Source organism: Enoplosus armatus, chromosome 15 (genome assembly GCF_043641665.1).
Source record: "Enoplosus armatus isolate fEnoArm2 chromosome 15, fEnoArm2.hap1, whole genome shotgun sequence".
Taxonomy (NCBI): domain Eukaryota; kingdom Metazoa; phylum Chordata; class Actinopteri; order Centrarchiformes; family Enoplosidae; genus Enoplosus; species Enoplosus armatus.
In genome coordinates, this window is record NC_092194.1 from 2,948,450 (window position 1) to 2,963,936 (window position 15,487).

The window sequence follows — 15,487 nt, forward strand, 5'->3', positions numbered from 1 at the left end:
TTCAACAGTATCACTATTCACTGCAGTGCAAACACAAGATGTATTGTCATGTGTTTAAGCTGGATTTATAGTTGTTAAGGGGTTATTGCATAGCCGGAACTGACACGCAAGTGCTGTGATAGTTCAGCCAGGGCTGCTTGCGTTTCCTTTTTCCGCTTGAGATCATTGATCGTGAAGAAGAAACGCTCAGTGATCGTCCCACTTCTCAGTAACACTAAGCACATCTGTGATCCGGCAAAAAAAGAAGTGAATACTTGACGACAGTTCAACGTGCGAAATCCCACGCCGGACCATAAATCAGTTCGCATGCTGGAGGCGCCTACGGCGGGGGCTGTAACACAGCAGCAGACCAGCAGGATGCGGCTCCTCGCTGCACCTACATGTATCGGCATGATCGCGCTCTGGTGTCATTTGAATCCCCGTATGACCACATTCGATTCTGGAAACAAGTTTGTGCGTGTCCCTCGGAGGGATGTTGAGGTTCATTTCATCGGGTGATCAGCCGGTGTTATCCAGCGGAAACTTTAAAACTGCTCGGGATCATGACAGGTGAGGCGTGGTCGATTCGTCCCACAGCTCAGCCTGCACAAAGAATGTAAACATGGTAGAATATCTGCGCACAAGCTCTCTGGATCTACTCTAACTCAGTCAGTTTGGAAGCATAGAATACTCCAATGTCCACATACTATTTATGATGACTCCACAAACACCAACTGCTGCAGAAAGTTCTGCATCTGCACGTCCAGAGTCAGAGTATTTTCATTAACTGCACAGCTTGACTTCAGAGTTTTGGCACCTTTTAACACGGACAAATGCTACAAAACAGTAATTCATGTCAGCTGAAATGTTCCCCTGGAAAAACCAATCTAGCTCTGCCCCCTTGTGGGGAAACTCTACATTGCAAAGACTCATGTGCTGCTGAGGGGAACTACTGTAAACAATGTGCTGTCACATTACTTTTATGTCTGTTGAAGTCCTGGATTGATGTTCTCAAGTGAATGCTGACATTTGGACATGTTGTTGAATGACTGACAGCGCACCCGGAGGCTGAACCCGCGATCGTGCCATATGACAGCGCTGTCTTGTAGACGCAGTGCAGCCACTGTAGCGCATGTTGTTGTTTTAAACGAGGTGGAATGCTGTCTGTCGGTCAGGGGACTCTTGTGTCCCGGGCTGGGCGTGATTCGTCCGTCAGCTGCAGGAAAGCCACTCCTCTTGAAATAGGCGCACCTCCTCATGCCTCACGCCTCTTCTAGAATCCTCAGTGGCTCTCTAATTGCTCGGCGAGTGCGGTTTGCCACTGGGGAGTGAATGTCGTCCGTCAGGTGTCACATCGTGTGTTTTTCTAACTCACCGCAAAGGCAGAGCGGAAAACGTCACTGCAGCTGAGAACAATTACAGGTGCCAGTACACCTGAGGACACTAACATGTCCCACGCCAGACATTCATTATCTTTTGCGTAGTCTGTCTGTGTGTGTATGTGTCATCACGGCAAAGTGTGGTCCTGGAGACACCCACTGTGGCGGGGACTACCACTACACCAACCTTACAGGTGTGTAGTTCAAAGTGAAGGCCGAGAACGAAGGTCGCGAAATGACCAAGTGCAACATCCAAATGCCATTTATGAAGGAAGCATCGCGGTGCTACAGAGATGCAGCAAAACATCCCATCATCCTTTTTATATTCTTTTCAGTGAACATGAGATGCAGACATTACCGTTATCACTCAAATCGGGACTCTTATCGCGATATCTGTCAAAAGAATCGCAATAGTGACTGCCGGGTACTGACGGGTCAGAACGTCAACATGTTGACGGGCGTCGCGGCTGGTTGGATCCCATCTCAAGATGGCCCCTAGTTTGGATATTGCTCATGACAACACCATGTGTACACTGACTGGGGACGGCCCCTGATCCCTCATGTAACTTTTCGAACGTATGTTGAAAGTAGCGTGCTCATGCACTCGTGTGCATATCAATTACAAAAGTGCATTCATTCATTCTGAATTTATTGAAAAATGAGTTCACATTGAAAAGAGATATCTTTCAAAATGAATTGTAGTTAAGTTTCATGACGGGGAGTTTGATGAATCCATAATGCTGTTAAAACATAACATTGTACATTGAGAGGAGAAACAAAGGCCGATGACATAACATCCTCCACTCCCCCCCCCCCCCCCTCCATTTCCTGCCTCTCTCCACCAGGAGTTTTGACCAGATGAGCGTCTCCACAGAGTGCAGTTTCCGGACTGAGTCGGACTGGGACCCCCGCTCCGAGTCCACCTCCATGATCAGCTTTGACATGACTCAGCCGCACAGCCCCACTTCACCCTCCAAGTTCTTCAAGGTTGGTTTTATCGACACGTTGGGACTAAAAAAAACACAGATAAGTGTGTGTGTGTGTGTGTGTGTGTGTGCGTGCGTGTGTGCACTTTTCAAAACATGTAAAGTTTCTGCAGTAGTGTAAAGAAAGCTTTGGCTTTAGGGACAATTACCTTCATGTTTCAGTAATTCTGTTTTGATTGTTAGCCTCAGTGGTAACATTGTTTTTGTTGTATTGAGTTCATACTGACAGCCCTTAATGAGGTCCATGGCCACCATCACACTTTTGTAAAGAAAAGAAATAAAGAATATAAAATGCGACCTACATTTGAAATAGTAAGAAAAGAAATGAAGTGAGTATTGTCGGTACATACGGAGTATATCTGACTTACTGTTGCATGGCTGTGGAATGAGACTAAGTATTTACTCAAGGACTTATTCAGTGCCGTTTTGCAGTACTTGCACTTTACTGAAATAGTAGTACCATTTCGTGCTACATTATGCTTCTACTCCACTACATGTCAGAGGGAAATATTGTGCTTTTCGTTCTGCTACAATCGTTCAACAGGCTTGGGTTCTGCTCACTGACAAGATTTAAATGTGTAAATTATAAATTGTTTTTTATTTATTATGTCTTGCTTTTTTTCTACATTTGATACTTTAAGTACATTTTGCCAATAATACTTATGTTAAGTACTTTTTCTTTATTTAAATTTTCAATGCAGGACTTCCACTTGTTAAGGGGTATTTTTATATTGCTACTTTTACCAAGACTAGCAGGAGAGCAAAAACACTGGATTATACCTTCATTACAGTTAATATTTACAGAAGAGTCATTAAGTCACAATGGGGAGAAGGCGTGGCAACATGCAGTAAATTGCACATAGCTCAAGTGAGAATAGGCTGTGGTAATCTTAAGTACTTTCTTGTGGCTGATTTTTGACTTTTGCAATCACTATCTCGTGCGGGTCCCACGTTTATCATCGGGGCTAGCTCGAGGGCACGGCCGTGCTCAGCTCTCCTTTCCAGTTTATTCTCCAAACAGCTGCACGGCTCCATGACATCACCCGTTTCAGGTTGTTTTCTCTCATTTCTGCCTGTAGGGGACCGCGGCAAATGCTCAGTGACGGAGTAGCCCGTCACAGGTGACTGGAATAACAGATTCCAGGGGCTGTAAAAGTGTGCTTCCCCCTTTAAGAAAAGATGCACACGATCCTATGGGAGATGATTGTCCCTGGGCTGTTTTCCACAGACTGAAACCTGTCAAACCTGCTCTCAGTGATATTTGTGTCGGTGGGAGTGGTTAGGAAGTGATGCTCCAGTGTGCTCCCATGTTTATTCAACGATTTCGGGAATTCAAGCATGTATGTATGTATGTATGTGTAAGAGTGTATAACAATAAGGAAGATTTTTAATTTTTAAATAGACTTTGGCGTGCAGTCTGAAAGATCCAGCGCCGCGCAGTATTGAACTTTAACATCACTGTTCCTGTGTGTGCCTTTTATTATTATTACCTGCCGCTGAGGTCAGAGAATGAAGCAGAGCTGTGGCTGACAGATAAGGAAGTGGGCCAGAATGGACACAGATATGGCACTATAACCTCCATACTTCACTCACGCTCCTTTTTCCTTATTGACTCCGCTTCAGCACGGTGGATTTGTGAATGAGTGGAAACAACCCGGAGGTACGGCTTCACCGCTTCGACTACATGTCGAAGCCAAAGCGGCGCTCGGCCTCGCTCAGGTTTCTGTCTTTCGTTCTATTTAGACATGAACTGGAAAACCCACAGGCTGTCCCCACCTGCTGTTTGCTCAGTGAAATGATGTGAACGTTTGACAGCACTGTTTTTATCTGGGGGAGCCAACCCTAACCCTCTCATGCAGCACTGGGCTTGGGGGCACCTTTGGCCCACTTCACTGTATCTAAATGACTGGTTTAATGAGTCTTAACTGATACACGCTGAATTCTTCTTAAATAAAGGCGCAGTAGATAACAGACGTCCTATTGATTCGCCCGGCTTTAGAAAGGGGAAGGGTGGGGTTTTCTCCAGCAGGTCTGTCCACACCCTTTCAGTTTCACTGGATTGTGAATTTCTTTTTTTTTTTTTTTTTTTTTGCTTGTTTGTCCTGTGAACCACCATTGTAGCTGTGATGCAAATGGCCATGCCCTCGAGTCAGACACTTTGCTGGGACACTTGACTGTAGACACACAAGTCATCGCAGCCAGCACAGCTTGTCCGCTCATAGGAGAGGACTGACCGCTAAAGAACTCGGACACTGGCTTTTCTATTCAACTTTATGAGCTCTTTTTTGTGACGGCCTGGTTTAAGGATCATTATGCCTTCTAACAGACATGAAGATGAACTTCTTTCATGTGCTCTTTTGGCAATCTGAGGTTTAATTAGACACAGAACTCCAAAAGGAATTCACAGTCAAAATGGTATGTAACTGTTGCTTTTAACACTGTGGTCTCTAACTGTCTCATGCTTCTTGTCCTAACATGTGCTCTTTATACTGTGGCGAGAGCTAGCCAGGTTTCTCAAGGTGTGTTTTTCCATCGGCATGGTGTTTTCTCCTTTGTGTTGGGTCTGCTGGGCTCGGATATAAATCCTGCTAAAACGATTTTTAGGCTCCTTTTGGACCCGAGCCTATCTCTGTTTGATTGCTGTGTTTATTGCTTTACTGCTTGTGTACAGCTTGTAGCGGTGATAACATTAGTCACCCTTGAGCTGAGCATCAAAGACAACGTTTTTATGTGTGTCTAGTTAGTCATCAGTCATCCCGCTCCGGCCTGATGTTTCACCAGTGTGGTGTTATTTTGCACCAGCGTGTCTTGGTTTAACCTCTTCAGCTTGGTTTAGTTTTGAGCTGTTGCACAGATTTGAATAGGCGTTAAATGAACAACTTAAAGATTATTCATGGTGTTTTGTTCATGCTTCTTCCATCTTCCTCCATGTACTACCATGAATTCCCTCTTAACTTGGTTAACGTGGTTTCTGCTGCCACAATTAAGTTCCACGTTTCAAAGCAGAAATGCTTACATTTTGAAGTAAATACTGCATATATTTATAAATTTGTTGTTTATTTATGTGTATGATCGGGACAGATGCGGTACACGTAGACCAACTGAAAACAGCTATCATAGTGTTTTATAGCAGCTGCTAGTTTGCAGCACCCATCCCCAGAGGTGCTTTTATGACAATAAGAGATTAAAACAGTGAGATAAACAGAAAGTACACTGGGCACAGCAGGATACAGTAAATCACACATTTAAAAACTAGGCATGGGTACAGGTTTGTCGCTGAATTAACCAGGATTCCGTCGCTTAAAAGTAGTGACGTTTGCAGCAGATTTTGAGTTCCAGGACTTCACAGAGAAAGCTGTCTGAGCAAAAGATGTTTTACCAAATGGAACTTTGCAATTGCCACTGGAAGCTGCTCTGGTGGATCTGCCGCAGCTCTGCTATCTGTATGTAGTCACCGAGAGGCTGAGGAGCAAGTCCCTTTAAGCATTTAAACACAAGCTCAGAAAATCAATAAAGTTCGCTTTTACTTAAAATGCGTCAACGATGGCGCCTGATTTATGCTTTTCGTCATTCTTACACAGCACCTCTGTTGGTATTCTATCAAGTCACGCAAATTCTACGTCCAAAATAAGATGCTTTCCAATAAATATTTCCAATGCTGTAATTATTTTTCCCCAGAATGTCTTTCACATTGAGCAAAACCAAACAAATACGACTAAACGAGGGTTCGAGCATTTTTATGAATAAATTCAGTTTCTAGCATTTTCCAGTAGTTGTATTGTATTGTATTGTATGTATTTTCCATTGCTGATTCAGTGTATTCTCAGATCTTCATACGATATTTTCCTAACTTGTACATCGTCATCTTGTCCCTGTCCTAAAATGTTATATATGCTTTTAATTTAAGATATTGAATAAGTAGGTGCAGGTCATGTATTGACTTCCCACTAAATGCAAGATTGTGTAATTAGCCTCTAACCTGGAGATATCTTTAAAAAAAACAAAAAAACAAAGTGAGCATGGTATTTTTAATTGCAGTTCCTCGACAGAAATTCATGGTAAACTTTTCTCACTTTTTAGTTTTCATTTTCTGTTTTTTTTTTTTAGCAAAGCCAGAGCCATTCATTCAATATGAATCTGTCTGTCTTCTTTCAGAATTCGGAGGAGAAGAGGGGAGTGTTCGATCGCCTCAGCAATTTCTTCAACTCCAGGAGAAAGAAGAGCAGCAGCAGGAAGCACTCCGACTCGTCTGCTGATGCAAGTTACCCAACATCCCCCCTGTCTCCACGTTCGCCCCAGTCTCAGCAGGAGGACGAGCTGAAGACGCCGACGCCCTCTCAAAAAGACGGCGAGACGACGGGGGCAGAGCGCGGCGACGCCTCCAGCCAAAGCTCCAGCCGCAGCGCCTTGAGCGCGGCTTCTCTGCCGACCGATGACGCAGAGCTGCCGTTCGCGGACAGCAACAGCAGCGGCCAGAGCAGCGTGAGGGAGGTGCACGTGTGCAGGGTCAGCACGGCCAGCGGCGAAAGGAATTCTGGGAGTGTGACTCCCACCTCCCCGGACCTTGCTCATCCAGGTGCCGATTCAAACTCCGAACTAGGCTTTGCAGAGTCGGTGGTGGAGGAAGTAAGCAAGAGGCTGCGGGTCAGTTTGGAAGAAAGTACCCTGAAGGATAATGCAGTTAACCAGACCACACTGTCCACACTGAAAGTCCCCCTCTCCAAGGCCGCTGAGGCCCCAAAGTCACCTAACTTAACCTCTATAAGCTTAGGAACAAAGACAACATCAGTGAAAGTTGGAGAGAAGGGGCACAGCACAGCCCTAAGAGGAATAACTTTAGGCTCTCAGTCATCCACCTCACACCTCATCACGACCCCACGGGAAGGTGAAGACTCTCCAGACATAGCGAGGGAAAACTCAGCGGCCAAGAGGAGGGCTCGGATATTCTCTTGTGAAACTGTAGCCACGGCATGGGGCCCTTCGCCTGAGAAAGAGCAAGGACCCAGAGGCGATTCTCCTGTCCAGCTCCACAAAGCCATATGGGTGGAAACACACCTGGGAGAGGAGGAGGAGGGGGAAGGGGAGAGGGAGGGGAAGAAAGAGAGGGATGTAATGAAAGGAGGGGAGGAGGGCTTCAGAGCAGACTCGCCTCCCGTGCTAGCTATACCTGTCACAGTAATTCCTGAGGACGACTCGGCCACTCAGGACGCTGCAGACGGCCCCTCTACCCCATCAGAGACTTTGCCGTCCAGTGGCAGCTTGCCAGAGTCAGCCATCTCCTTGGCACCGACTGCAGGGGAGTTCCAAACAACCTTACCGCAGCCAGAGGAGGCTGGCGCTGGCACACACTCAAAGCAAAGTTCACTTCAGGAGAAACGCAGGTCGAGAGAAAGCCGCGTGACGCGCAAGACCGTGAATCTGCCTTCAAAACACAAGGCTTTTGCCCACAAGGTGGACGTTAGCCCGGAGCCAAGCTTGGACGGGAACGAACCGACGGGAGAGGAGCGCAGCAGGGATTCCAGTTCAAAGACTTCAGACCCAACGGCAGTGAAACCGTGAGTTATCTGTCTATTTTCATTTTCTGTGGTTACTGTTTAATGGTCCCTTTGATCCCGGGAGAGACGGAAGAAAGCGGGGGGGGGGGGGGGGGGGTGCTAAAGAGAGCCACGCTCGCATGCAACCTGAGCTCTGAGTTCCCATGCTCCATTGTGCCAGAGGAGAACAATAAGGGCTAAACCTGCACCGAGGCACTGAAATATTCATATACAGTACATCTAATCATACAAAAACAGTGACATTTCTCTATTAAGTACTGTAGTGTCGTACTGTACGCTTCCTAAATTCCTAAAGCCCTGAGTAAGTAAAGAGAGTCCTAAGTGTTTGTTGCTTACTAAACAATGAATGTAGTAATAATGAAGCCGGGATTATTTTTCTTTTGGTCAAGTTTCAATTGAAATGAAGGTCACCTTGCTGTGTTTACCTATGGTGTATATTCACTACCTGAGTAAGTTAGTCATTACAAAACTCGACGGGCAGCTGGCGACTACTGCCTGCACACTTCTGTTTGACTTTAGGGTGACATGGTTACATGCCTATAGAAGAAATGAGAAAGAATGACTACTATCTCGTGAACTTTTGAGTTACGGTGCACTCCAGGCTATGGGAGGGGGGGGTCATGGTCATGAGCGCTTGGCTTGATTTATAGTTTCTACTGCAGGGGAATTCTTTTCACATAGCTCTGGGTTTTGACAGTAGTTTCTCATTCGCCCTCGGATTTGAAATGGAATGCTAAGTTTCAGGTTTAAACTCTTTTAAGACACCAAAAATAAAACAAGGAAGAAGAAATTGATAGTTTGACATCTTGGGGAATACGTTTATGATAAGATGAGAAGATTGAGACCGCTCTCTCGTCTGTGTATGTTTTGTTAACTTTGGACATACCCGTGTGAGCTGTTTCCCCCTGTTTCCAGTCTTTATGCCATGCTAAGCTAACCAGCTGCGCGCTCCAGCTACATATTTAGCATACCGATGTGAGAGTGCTATCAGTCTATTCATCTAACTTAGGTTTAGAAAGCAAATAAGCGCATTTCCCAAAATGTCTAACTATTCCTTTAAGTTATTTTACTCGCAAGTAGATACTTTATCATTCCAACAGGAGAATAAAATGAAATGTGCTATTCATTGTTCCTTATTTAAAGACTCATTTAGTATGTGGTTATTAAGTTTACTCTCTCTCTCTCTGTCTCTCTCTCTCTCCCTTCAGACTTCTAAGCCTCCAAATCAACAACAATGTGGAACTCAAGGAAGCCAGTCTCGAGCCATTTCCAACAACACACTCTGACACAAAAAGTCCTGAGCCCCTAGTTCGAGAAAGAACAGACTCTGAGGCCTCTGACTTTGATGATATCTCCGCAACCTCAGACATGTACAGAGCAAAGTCACAAGCGATGGGGTCTGGGGTGAGAGGCCAAGGGACTAACCAGGCTACACCCCCTCAACGAGGGGTTAAAGCAGCAGCAGAAAGTAGGCATACCACAGCAAGTGGAGCAAAGACTCCATCCTCAGCAGCCGGCAGCAAGGCCAAAAATGTGACAACAAAGGCTAAGGGCTCCACAGAGAGCACAAAAGCGGGAACTTCCAGTGATATGCCACCACAGAGGGAGCATGGCAATGATAAAACAGTTTCTGTGTTACCGACATTAAAAGACCAAAGCACCAGCGGCCCCTCAAGTGCAACAGGTTCAAAGTCTAAAATCCCCAAAAGGTCAACATCGGATGCTGATGTGAAATCACCAGTGACTCCAGATAAAGCATCCTCTGGGTTAGTGGTCACTTCGAAACTGCCGAAACAACCCAAAACCAAAGAAGCTTTGAAATCTCCAGTCGCTACAACCACAGCTGGCAGGACTCCAAGTTTGGAAGAAGCCAAGGGAGGGAGAGCTCTATCAGGAGACGTTTCTCCCACAAAAACAACACACAAGACAGGAACAAAGGCTATAAAAGAAAGGTCAGGTGTGGACAATGACTCTTTAAACCTGGTGAATGGCGTGGAGAGAGACCACGAGGAGAGCAGTGTTAGAACAGGACACCCAACTGACAGGGAGAGCCTGGATGTCAAAAAACAAGGGCAAAGCCATCCGGAGAATACTGCCTCCCCGGCACCAAAGAGCAGGCTGCCCGTTTCATCTCCGACAAGAAAGAGGAAGGACGAGATAACTCAAACAAGTGGCACCAACAGACCCAATACAGCCCAGAAGCAGAGTCGAGAGCAGCAAGAAGTCACTCCTGGCGAGAGAGCTGGTAGTGAGACACCGCCCCCGCTCTCTGAAAGTCCCAAGAAAGGTAAGACAGTACGATCACAATAGTTTGTATGCTGGACAGGAAATCAGGCACTTCCAGTACTGTTTTCACTGTCATTATAACAAAAATCCCTGGGCCTCTCTGTTGACAGTGACTGAAAGTAGACACGGTTCACTTTGAGGTTTAAAAATTGTTCTTGTGTTCAGGGAATTTTGGGAATTTGCTTTTTTGCTGTCTTGCTGAGAGTTATATGAGAAGATTGATGTCACTCTCATATCTGTGCAGTAAATATGTAGCTACTGCCAGCAGGTGGTTAGCTTAGCTTAGCACAAAGACTAGCACAGCTAGCCTGGCTTTGTCCAAACATAACAAAACCTACCAGCAGTTCGTAAGCTCACTAATCAACACTTTATACCTTTTGTTTGTTTAATCCATACACATAATAGCCACAACATGTTGTTTTTACACTTTGGTTTGCGTACGGATTAAAAGAACGAGATATACAATATATATTTATATATAGTGTTAATCAGTGAGTTTTAGAGATGCTGGTAGGCAGATTTTGTTACATTTGGACAGAGCTGGGCCCCCCCCCCCCGTTTTTCAGTCTTTATGCTAAGCACCTTTTGGGTCTATTTCCTAATATGTCAAACTATTCCTTTTAAGGTAAGGTCATTTTTTGTCGTTCAAGATTTTTTTGTTGTTGTATTAAAACTGTGTGTGTGTTTGTGTTTCCAACAGGAAGCATGCTGTCAACAAGACCATCCAAACACCTCTCTAAAGGAAGCATTAGCCATGAAGAGAGTGATACACCCACTTTGTGTGTCTCTCCACCTCCCACCAAGCAAGAGAAAACCGTCTCAGCGAGGCTCTCCAAACAGAGTGACAACATCAAACACAACAAAGGTCCAGTAAAGGATACAGTGGATCCCTCATCTTCTGTAAGCAAGCTTCCTAGAGGTCAGAGAAGCTCCAACAAAGAACAATCCAGAAAACACTCACCTACTCAGAATTCTGCAAGCTCGTGTACATCTGAACAGAATGAATCAAACACTAACACAGAGACAGCTGTCAAAGCATCAAAGAGTGTCATAACGGATCAAGTAAAGGACAATACCAGTGGTGACAGATTTAAATTCAAGTCTCTGTCCACAGAGGAAGAAGAGCAGATGATAAAACTCACAAACAATCAGTCCAGTACCAGTGAAATCAAACTGAAAGGAAAAGAGACAAAGCAATTAGAGGTTAGCATAACCAGTCCTACAAATGAAGAGACTTCAAAGATCCAGCCAATACAAAACAATGATGCAATTATTACAGAAAACACTGTTACCTCAGTGACAGACCCAAGAGCTGAGGTATTGCCTAGCAGTGTGGTTGTCAATGCAAGTCCATCTCAGTTGCCAGTTACTGGTATAAATAATGCAGAAACTGATAGCCAGGGAGGACAGTGTGAGACCAAACAACAAACAAAAGTCGAGTCTCCACCTGAAAGTGTATCTCACATTCAAAGTGACACCAACACCACACAGGAACAGGCAACAGTGTTTTCACCAAAGATTTGTCCAGAAGAAGTAGAAAAGACAGACATTTTAGAGACAACCCAGCTAATAAGTGACGTAAAGCCAGATTTAATCCATGAGAAAGGCCTTTCAGAGACAAATTCAGCTGTTTTGACTCAGGACACAATACCAGCTCATGAGGATGTAACTGATATGTCAGCCAAACCTGTTGTGGGTGACATAATGACCCATTCTGATCAGGAAGGTGTTATGCCTGATAGTGTTTCCCTTAAAAAAAATGATACAGTAATTTCTAACAAATATAATGCCAGAAATAGTCTTCCTGCCGAATTGGCCTCAAAAGATGTACTTTCAGCCACTTCCATTGCTGTTTCTGTTCCTTCTAACCTGGCTAGTACAGGGCAACAAAAGGAGTTATTGAAGGATCAAACCACGAATATAATTCTTGAAAATGATAGATTGCCTACATTAAGCAGAGATTCAGTAAAAGATTTTGAGTTAGAGGAGAAAAGTAAAGAGGAGGTTGGCAGAAAACCAACAGAGGCTTTGGACATTCAAAGAGTGGCTGTTTGTGAATCGCCCAAGAATGTTGAAAATCAGCTGGACAAAGAGCCTCTTTTACTGGCAGGAGAAATTGAAAGACAGGAGAAAAACTCAAAACCAAATGAAAAGCTGAATGACGCAGTGGTGGAAGGCACTGACTCACAGAACAGTTGCAAAAAGAAGCTCAAGGGCATAACTATCGAGGACGAAGCAGAGAAAGACATTACAAAACCAGAGAAACCAACACATTCATCATCACAGCCTGACTCAAAGGAGGAACCACAGACGGAAGTTACAGATGCCCTGGAAGAGAAGACAGAGCGAGCAAGAAGTGCAGTCCATGAAAATACAGCCAGCGTGGTCGATACAAAGCAGGAATGTGGGATCCTCTTAAAAGAAAATGCAGAGGGTGGCAATAAGGAAACGGATCAGCAGATGAAGGTATCAACAGTGAAAGATGAACAGGAACCCAAAGTACTTCTAACCAAAGATGAGAAAGTCGGAGATAACGAAGCAAATCATGAAGACAAACACGTTGTAAAGAAGAATCAAACTCCAGAACTAAAATCTGTAAGCACCAAAACTCAGAGTGCTGGATGTATTAAAGAAGAGAGTGAAACAAAGGATTTATCGATGAAGAGTTTACCAAATGAGATTGGAGTTGCGACTGCTAACTCTCAACTCTCAACTCTCAACCAACAGGACCAGAAGTCCACAATTGTTAGAGATCAACATGAGGACATAACAAAACCAGACAAAAGCAAGTCAACGGAATCTAAACGTCCAAATACGGACCTAAAACAGGAACCAGAAACAGTGAGGACACAAGCTCCAGGGAAGATATCAGAAAGCCAAATTCAAAAACCAAATGTTGTGAGCACCAAAACTCAGAGTGGCGAGGGAGGTCAAGAGAAGACTGAAACAAAGGATTCAACAAGAAAGAGTTTGTTGAAGGAGATTGTAATTGAGAATGCTAACTCTGGAGTTAGCACCCAAAGGGACCAGAAGTCCACAATTGTTGGAGATCAACATGAGGACATAACAAAACCAGACAAAAGCAAGTCAACGGAATCTAAACGTCCAAATACGGACCTAAAACAGGAACCAGAAACGGTGAGGACACAAGCTCCAGGGAAGATATCAGAAAGCCAAATTCAAAAACCAAATGTTGTGAGCACCAATACTCAGATTGCAGAGGGTGGTCAAGAGAAGACTGAAACAGAGGATTCAACAAGAAAGAGTTTGTTGAATGAGATTGTAATTGAGAATGCTAACTCTGAAGTTAGCACCCAAAAGGACCAGAAGTCCACAATTGTTAGAGATCAACATGAGGACATAACAAAACCAGACAAAAGCAAGTCAACGGAATCTAAACGTCCAAATACGGACCTAAAACAGGAACCAGAAACGGTAAGGACACAAGCTCCAGGGAAGATATCAGAAAGCCAAATTCAAAAACCAAATGTTGTGAGCACCAAAACTCAGAGTGGCGAGGGAGGTCAAGAGAAGACTGAAACAAAGGATTCAACAAGAAAGAGTTTGTTGAATGAGATTGTAATTGAGAATGCTAGTTCTGAAGTTAGCACCCAAAGGGACCAAAAGCCCTCAGTTGTCAAAGATGAACTTGTGGAGATTAAGAAACCAGAGATCAGAAACACTGATCAGTCCACAGATTTCAAATCCCCAAATGACAACCCAAAAGCAAAAGCAGTTAGTAAGACTGATAAGAAACAGGAACCGAAAAAACTCATTAAAGAGGGTGCTGAAGTTGAAAATAAAGTGACAAAGCACGAGGATCAGCAGATGAAAGCATCAAAAACCAAGCAGGAGTCAGAAGCCATTTTTGTAAAAGAGGCATCTAGCAAAAAAGGTGGTGGGGAACAAAAAGACAAGCCCACTGTTGTTCCAGATAAAGTACTTAAAAGTACTGATGCTCAGAAGAATGATCAAGACACCAAAGAAAAAACAAAAAGAGATAGTGGTTTGAAACAGGAGCTGCAGACTTTAAGACAAGAGAAAACCCTAAACCTCAGTGATCCACAAAAGCCTGCAAAGCCAGCACTCAATAGCAGTTCGTCTCTCTCTTCTACAGCGAAAGCATCCACTCCATCTCAAAGTATTGAGCCAAAGACGGAATCTCCATCTAGCTGGTTAGATGTGGAACATCATAAAAAACTGAAGAAAGAACATAAAAGAAGACTAGATTCCTCAGCCAGTGAGGATGAATCTCTTGAGCCTGATGACTTTGATGATTTTATCAGGAGCATTAAGGAGGGCAGCATTCCTTTCTCACTACCTCCGAAGAGGCATATTCGTAAAAAGTCCCCATCTCCACCTTTTGCCATGCCGGCCATCAAGGAGGACCATTTTGAGAGAACGTTTGATCCAGAGGAATTCCAGTTCGGCTTAAGAAAAAATGGCAGAAGTTTTAGGGATCCATCCCCAGCTATGGTGATTAAACAAAAAGCAGCTAATAGGGAGGGACGGAAAAAACGTGCACACGATAATGCCATGCACACATCTAGAGACGAAATGAAATCCCTTGATGAGGTGGAAGGAAAAGATGGAGTCAAAGAGGGGACAAATATCGAAGCAGGAAAAGTAGAGGGACAAAACAATGGAGAAGAGCCTGGGAAGCTGACATCACGACTTGAAAGGATGTCCATCCTCTCCAGCTTACTGAGTTCCCCTCGGTCCTCCAGGAAGACCAAAGAGGAAGCCACCTTCGCCTCAAATAGCACACTGTCATCTAACCAGCAACAGGACCTGCCCTCGCTTGGAAAGCAGGGAGTCGTTGATTCACCTCTGCCTGGCATTGAAGCAGATAAGGAGGGTGTGAAAGGTGTAGATCAAGGTGTGGGTGGTGGTATAGGTACAGTTAGTGAGTCAGCACTCGGCCCCTCCTCTCTTCCTCCTCTGCCCTTGTTCACGGAGATAAAGCTGCCTGATCATTTAGAGAAATACCTCAAGAAGAACCAAAGAGAATCTGAGGCTTCCCAGGGCTCTACACAGACGACTAAAACTAAGACTAAAACTAAACTAAATCCCGAGGGGAGTACTGTGATGGACCAGGCCTCGATAGCAGGAGTACCTAATGTGGATGTGGACCTCAAGCAACCTGCAGGACTGCCTCCAACCGGCAACTACAGCCAGCAGACTTCTCGAAATGGACTTTCCACGTCTAAGACTAAGGTAGGAATTTCAATATTTTAAATGAAGCGCTTCAATAATTGTGGTTTCAGTTTTTTTTTTACCAGTCATTGCTACCAATCTAGAG

The 15,487-nt window shown here is 44.5% G+C and overlaps 1 protein-coding gene across 1 annotated transcript in view; it reads left to right on the plus strand.

Annotated features, from left to right (window-relative positions):
- Positions 1-15,487, plus strand: part of crybg1a (crystallin beta-gamma domain containing 1a) — a 34,790-nt gene that overhangs the window by 11,381 nt on the left and 7,922 nt on the right. The window contains exons 2-5 of the mRNA XM_070920677.1: positions 2,204-2,345; positions 6,500-7,899; positions 9,108-10,186; positions 10,886-15,402. Of these exons, the coding sequence (XP_070776778.1) occupies positions 2,204-2,345; positions 6,500-7,899; positions 9,108-10,186; positions 10,886-15,402 (7,138 nt within the window). The remainder of the gene's footprint in view (positions 1-2,203; positions 2,346-6,499; positions 7,900-9,107; positions 10,187-10,885; positions 15,403-15,487) is intronic.